Below are 6,866 nucleotides of genomic sequence, written 5' to 3'. Positions count from 1 at the left end.
ATTTATTATGCATGTTTTTTGGATAATTATTCACAGAAAACATTTAAGCATCAAACAGAAAGGTTTTGGATCGGATTTGATCCTTCCGTACTAACAACCACTCTACTGAGCTAACACACAATGTCTAACAACTGTGTTCCTAAGGCAGCAACCATTTGTTTCCCCCTAAACTTGAATAAAAGACCAAATGAGGTCAACTAAAACATTTTTATTAGAAAAAAATTTCAATAAATCATAAAAACCATAAAAAGATTAAAATTTAGGTGGCTGTTCTTATGGAATACATATAAAATTGAATTGATTCTTTACTGACAGGAAGTATAGTGACATCCAGTTGTTTAACCTCAATGATCCAGCCATCTATGCAGAGCTGTAATATTTTAAATGCTAATAGTTTGTTTTTATGCTAAATATAATAGTCTTTATATATAGATTTAGAATGAAAAAATCTAATCCTATTTCATACATTTTCTTTGTTCATATGCTTTTAAAAATTAAATGTTTGGCATGAAATTTAAAGATTAAAAAAAATAAATAATTTAAAGAAAAAAAAAAGAATTTTCACACATTTTCTGAAAGAAAGGGATGGATACTCACCGCAAGCAAGAAAAGCAGCAAAGAGGAGCAGCTTCACTAAAATACTTCTGTCCATTGTTTATCACTGATCAGCAATTAGGATGTATTTCTGCACATCCTAATATTGAATTGCTTTTTTAAATTTGTTTTTATTTGAGCTTCCCTCAGCCTGTCGGTGGAGGATGTGCTGGATCTCTAAGTGTCCTGATGTCTGAGCATCTTCTCCGTGGTTCTCCTCTTTTTAGCGTTTGTCCAGAGTTCAAAGACTGGAGGTAATAAAACAGAAAAGAAAAACAAGGCAGAGTGCAAAGACGCCCTTATTAAAGCTGCACAGATGACGTATAAATCCCACTGAAGTTTGCGGAGTGTGTTGTATGTAAAATGATTTGATTTCAGTTATTATTTTGAAGTCTTTTCTTTGCATTAGTTAAGGCTAACCTCATTTTCATTTACCCTAAAACATACAAAACACACCCTACACCAAACACGTAAACAGCTACACATATGTAATCTGATCAAACTGCTCTCAACCTTTTTGTTTGTATACAAAATGACTCAGACAGCAGTGATTACAGCTAATTTAACCATCCAATTGTAAACCTTAAGGAAGTAAAATAAATCTCTTTATTCAAAAGTCCAAAACTTCTAGTGTTCGTAAACAAATTATTGGAAACGCATTTAACAATAAGCCTGTAATTACAGGTAGATTGTAGGACTGTACATAACACCTTTGACAGCAGAACCCTAAAGTCCAGAAGACAATGTTTACAACAGCCACATGTCGGATGCCAATAAAGCTAACCAGCTCAGATTGGTCTCAAATGGTTACTTTTTAACAAGGATCATATAGGATGTTACAAAACATTCATTATGAAATTCTCTTTTATACTTCCGTCATCTTCACTTCGATAAAACGTCTGATGTAGAATTGTTTTACCCCTTTTTTTTATGGTCTTTAGGTTTGCAAAAGTTTGACTCCATTTATCAGGTTATATTTTAATTTTTTCCTTCCAATCAACACACAGTTGCAAACACTGTTATTTGGAAAATATTCCAAAGCAAGTTGCAGAGAAAGCACACTATTTATGGATCTAAAATAAACAGGTTCACTTCCTGGTTCACTTGCTTTTAATCAGTGTGTTTGGCTCACAACATTTATTAAGCCTGGACCATGAAGACTCAGACCTATCATAACCTGGAAGATGCTGAGATACTGGTGTCACTCTCTATAGTGAAACGAGCTTTTCGCCAAACCATTCTGAGATGGTGAAAAAATATCAATTTACAAAACAAATCTAAAAATAAATGTTTAGATGAGTCTTGTTGAGGCTTTTAAACATATAAAAATGTACCAGTATTAAGCACGGTAGTGATAGCGAGTTGCTGATGGTCTAAGTTCTTCAAATTTCAAAACAACCCCAACAAATAAATGGGTGACACGGCAGTTTGGTGTTCTTACAGGAAACTGATCCCAAACTTAATGCAAAACTGGTCTTGGATTAAATAAACTTGGCTAATGAACTTCTGTAACGATACCATCTGTCCATCAATCATCTTTCAGTCCTGGGTTCTTTGGGTTGGGAAACCAAGGCATCTCTTTTCACCATGGGTGTAGGTTTGCATAGAGACTATTAGACTACTAGAATATTAGCATATCAGATTAAAAAAATAAGAGTGGGTTTTACCTCTGTTTGCCGCTGCACAATCCTATTCCTTCAAAAGAAAACACCGGATAAATATATAAACAACAGACATATTCAGACTATATTTGGTTAAAAAGGTAGGCGTTTACCTTCTCTCTTAGTCACTGGTAAGTTCAAATGTAACCCTTTTCAAAGTGTTAAGTTGTCCCAATTTTACATTATTCTGAGCCACTGATGCTTCAAACATTGATAAACAGCATATTGTGTGTAGTGCTAATAAAATTTGTATAAATGTAGCAAAAAAAGCTGTTTTCTCTTTAAATGAAATGCGCCCTGATGCTCACATCAAGCATTAAAAAAATAGGAGCATGCATAATGAGTAGGACCAATGACATCAGACCAATTCAACTTAAGACCAATAGTGTCCCTACCAAAGTTGAGATCAAACCTACACCCTTGGTTTTCACAGACATGTTTTCTGGGGGGAGGGGTTTGTTCCCAGTCCAGCTGAGATACATGGTCTCTCCAAGTTGTCCTGGGTCTGCTCACAACCCAAATATTAGTGCTTTAAAAGCCAAGAAATCAATTATTTTGATAAACTTGACCATTTATGATACAAGCATTCATACTCAGTTTAAATTAGCCAGGAGCTTGCAAATAGCCAAGCTTTGTGTGCTTTCTCTCCAACTTGCATACACCAGCAGTGGGGGTGCATTCAAATAGTCAGGCTCGTACGTATAATTTTAAATCTCTGTGGACTTAATTTGTACTAAATACAAAAATGCGCACCTATTTCTTATTTCTACATTAAAGTTCATCCATCAACCCTAAAAAAAAAAAAAAAAAAGAATACCACAGTCCTTAATGAGCATGCCAGAAACTTCAATCCCTATGTTTTTCTTAATGAGCGGTTTTACAGGGAAAATGTAATAACATTTTTCTTATAGGAATAAGATGTCATATGGATGATAACTATTACAATGTAAAATGGGAATAAAAAAAATAAAAAAAAGAGTCTCAGCAACAATATTTAAACAACTTTATTGAACCATTTTATATCCACACTATGTAAGAACAATAAAGTCACGCAGCTCACATTTCACACACAGACATTTAAAAAGACAAAACTGGCTTCAAGTTAGCTATAAAAATGATTGATAAACACCAGCTGCACCATATCTGAGCAACTCTTTGTAATTCTTCTCGTACAAATAGTATATCTGAAAGAGTTGTCTGAGCTCCTATTGCGAAAATTCTGCCAAAGGTTATAAATATTCCCCTTTTCCATTTGGCAGAACCACTTAAATACATACATGAATTGAATTTGGACAAAAATATACTCAAACTTCACATCTATTCTAGGAAAATAGAGAACAGCAAAAGGATTATGTAGTTAGGAATTGCTGGATTATACAAAAATGTTCATATATTGAAATATAATGGAACCATCTGCAGATACAAACCTTAAAGTGGTGCAACATATTGCTTTGATCTTTTCATAACACCTCTGTCAGCAATGAAGGAAAGGATGGAAGGAAAGGATTCAGCTGATTATCTCAGTCAGTAGTTTTGGGATTCCCCAAACCGAGCAAAAAAAAAAAAACACATGAAAAAGCTGCAAATCCAGGAGCAGAAACCCTTTACTTATCTTGGAGTGAGAGTAAAGGAAAATTTAACAACATCCAAACTCAGATAGATGGTCCAGTAGAGTACTGATCTAGATATATGAAAACAGTGCAGCACTATATAGGCAGCCTTCTCAGAGATAAATAATCCTCTTACTGGCCATTACAGTATTTGTTTTTCTGAATAGGATCATTCTCAGGAGGTTTTTCTAAATAAAATCTTAGCAAATAGTATCTACTGAAAAAAAGTCCAAACAGAAGAAGATACAGTACAAAATACCCCATCAAAGATTACAAATAACACCAGAAGTCTAGAATCATGAAATGAAAATTGTTGCTGTGCTTTTCCTTTAATCAAGTCTTTTCCTTCTCTCTAATGTTTCTTATACAGCTGACTGAGCATACGCCAGCTGCTCTGCTCTCTGTGTTTAGTGCAGCGATTGGATCCAATGGCCACTCTGCGGTCAGTCACCTTTGTCAAATGTGGGGCGGCTGTCACATGCAGTTGACCACATTACTGGAGCCCTGTCCGACGTCTCTGATCTGGCTGACATGACATGAGCATACGGCAACCCCGGCTCCGGCCCGGCAGTGGGACACAGAACCCACCAGTTCCCATCTAAAACAAAAAGAGGAGAACAAGTGAAAAGTTTAAAAGTCTGCTGCTAAAGAAATCAAATTAGTTCATATAAAGTTTAAAATCCTTCTTATTAGTTTTTTTTAGTCAAGTTAGAAAACAGTCTATCACTCTCCAAGGTAAATTAAACCTTGCCACCATTTCATCTATTCTAAGCTAGTCTTATCCTTGGTCAGGCAAACTGATCCCCGCAGAAAACATTATCAACAGACAGGGGATTGATGCAAACTAAAGCCGTGTGTTCTCAAAAACAAATCGTCGTCCTACAACAAGCTCTGGGGGAAAAAATCTGAGACAAAATCAAATCCCCATCAGAACATTGATGCATTATGATAGAATCAAAGAAAAACATCTGTGCGGTGCTGAATAATTTACGGCATCTTCATCTCCACCTTACCTGTTCATCCTCGGCTCAAACGCCTCCACTGTGTTCAGGTATATGTTCCCGTTGTGTCCTCCAACTGCAAACACCCGGCCCATTACCGTAGCGACCCCGACCCCTCCGCGTGGGGTGGTGAGCTCTGCCACGTACTCCCAGCGGTGCAACCGAGGGTCGAAACGCTCCACGGAGCTCAGGGGAGAGTTGTCATCAAAGCCGCCTTTGGAACAGCACAGGGAAGATGCATTTATTAAAAGCTGGATGCTATATGAAGAACAAGTGGTCATGCATGTAAAGCACCATGTATGAAGCACAAAGACCTGAGCAAAAATAACTCGCATTTTTATCTAACAATAAATACTGAAGCATCATTTCAGATTAAGCTCTGCAATAAAACCTCCACCTGTCAGTGATCAAAAGCGCTTTACAAAACATTAACTTTAGTTTTAATTCAAACCTTTGTGTGTAAAACTCAAGATGTTGAATCTAAAGCATGCGATAACCATAAACAGGGACAACTTCAGACTGTAGGTTGCCTCTCACCGACAACATAGAGGCAGCCATTGAGTTTGCTGACTCCATTTCCTGCCCGCCGCTGGCCCATCTCGCACACCTCCGTCCACTTGTTGAGGTGGGGATTGAACCTCTCCACACTGGACAGTGACGCCACCCCATCGTTTCCTCCCACTGCGTACACGTAACTCTAGACAAAAAAAAAATTCAATTCAATTATGTACCAAACTGAATAAACGACTGATTTTTTTCCTGCTTTTACCCCCAAAGCCACAGAGCCAACTCCTCCTCTGGGCGTGTTCATCGGTGCCACAGCGCTCCAGCTGTCGTTTTCTATATCGTAACGCTCCACATCATTGAAGCAGGAGTTGTCATCAAGACCTCCAATAGCATATATAGGACCACCCAGAGCTGCCAGTGCGATCCCTCTCCTGCAAAAAAACATCAAAACATTTACATTTCATATTTACACAATTCTGTATTTGACATTAACCATTAAACTGGATTTAAATTAGAAATGTAATAATATTATGTGTACCGTTTTGTATTCATGGAGGCTTTCATCATCCACTTGTTGGTCAGTGGATCAAACATCTCCATATTACCCAGGTGCTCATTACCATCATGGCCACCAACAGCGTAAACCTTACCTGTAGGGCCAAAAAAACATCTAACATTTAACTTTCTTCATCAAGTGTTCTTGTCTTATCCTGTCCTGAATGCTGAGACCCACGATCTAGAATCAATCTTTTCTAGAATTTCTTAACTGATTTTACTTCCTAAAGTATTCTCACAAGAAAATCTTCTCACCTCCAACAGATATCACTCCCACATGTCGCCGTCTGCTGTTCATTTCAGGCCCAAAGAACCAGCTGTTTTTAGTGATCGAGTAGCATTCGATGCTGCGAAACGGGTCCCCAGAACCTCCCCGGCCCCCCACACAGAACAGAACCCCTAAACAATGAGACAAATGCAAAAAATAAATACATAAACAAACCACAAATAATTGGCTCTTTGACATGTAACAACAAAGATACTTCCAAACTGTCAGCACTACACCAGCAATAACATGCATACATTGCAGTACAGAAAGCTTCCTTTAGCATAACAGCAATCAATGGAGGTCACTATTTGATCAAAGAAGTTCAGAAATCCTCCCATATAGTAGTACCTGCTGTGTGCCTCCGTGGGACTGTGCGGACAGAATACTCAAAGTCTGGGACCACCTTGTTACTGAGGTGGAGATGATAGTTTCTGGCCTCGTCCATCAGGTCACGGCAGTCCAGGTTACCTTTGATCATCTCTTCTTTCGCCACTGTTCCTGTGAGGAAATCCACCGGCAGCAGCGGCAGCCGCACCTGCAGGAAGCAGGAGTGAAATTAACTAACAGCAAGAGGTTATAAATATTTTACCATGAAGAGTATAAACTTTTCTAGACAACACTTAGGGGTTGCCTGTCCTTTCATTTCACTTGTAAATCCCCGGGAGGGAGG

General features: G+C 38.0%; 1 protein-coding gene across 1 annotated transcript in view; it reads right to left on the bottom strand.

Moving 5' to 3' along the window:
* Window positions 1-3,267: 3,267 nt before the first annotated feature.
* klhl8 (kelch like family member 8) overlaps window positions 3,268-6,866 on the bottom strand; it is a 6,714-nt gene continuing 3,115 nt past the window's right edge. Inside the window, exons 5-11 of the mRNA XM_015376339.1 lie at window positions 6,545-6,731; window positions 6,184-6,327; window positions 5,912-6,023; window positions 5,636-5,804; window positions 5,404-5,563; window positions 4,879-5,080; window positions 3,268-4,463 (exon numbers count right to left, since the gene is read on the bottom strand). Coding sequence (XP_015231825.1) covers window positions 4,340-4,463; window positions 4,879-5,080; window positions 5,404-5,563; window positions 5,636-5,804; window positions 5,912-6,023; window positions 6,184-6,327; window positions 6,545-6,731 — 1,098 coding nt within the window. The 3' untranslated portion in view covers window positions 3,268-4,339. The remainder of the gene's footprint in view (window positions 4,464-4,878; window positions 5,081-5,403; window positions 5,564-5,635; window positions 5,805-5,911; window positions 6,024-6,183; window positions 6,328-6,544; window positions 6,732-6,866) is intronic.

This window comes from Cyprinodon variegatus, unplaced genomic scaffold (genome assembly GCF_000732505.1).
Source record: "Cyprinodon variegatus isolate N-32 unplaced genomic scaffold, C_variegatus-1.0 Scaffold134, whole genome shotgun sequence".
Taxonomy (NCBI): domain Eukaryota; kingdom Metazoa; phylum Chordata; class Actinopteri; order Cyprinodontiformes; family Cyprinodontidae; genus Cyprinodon; species Cyprinodon variegatus.
This window is presented reverse-complemented; position numbering and strand designations above follow the sequence as displayed.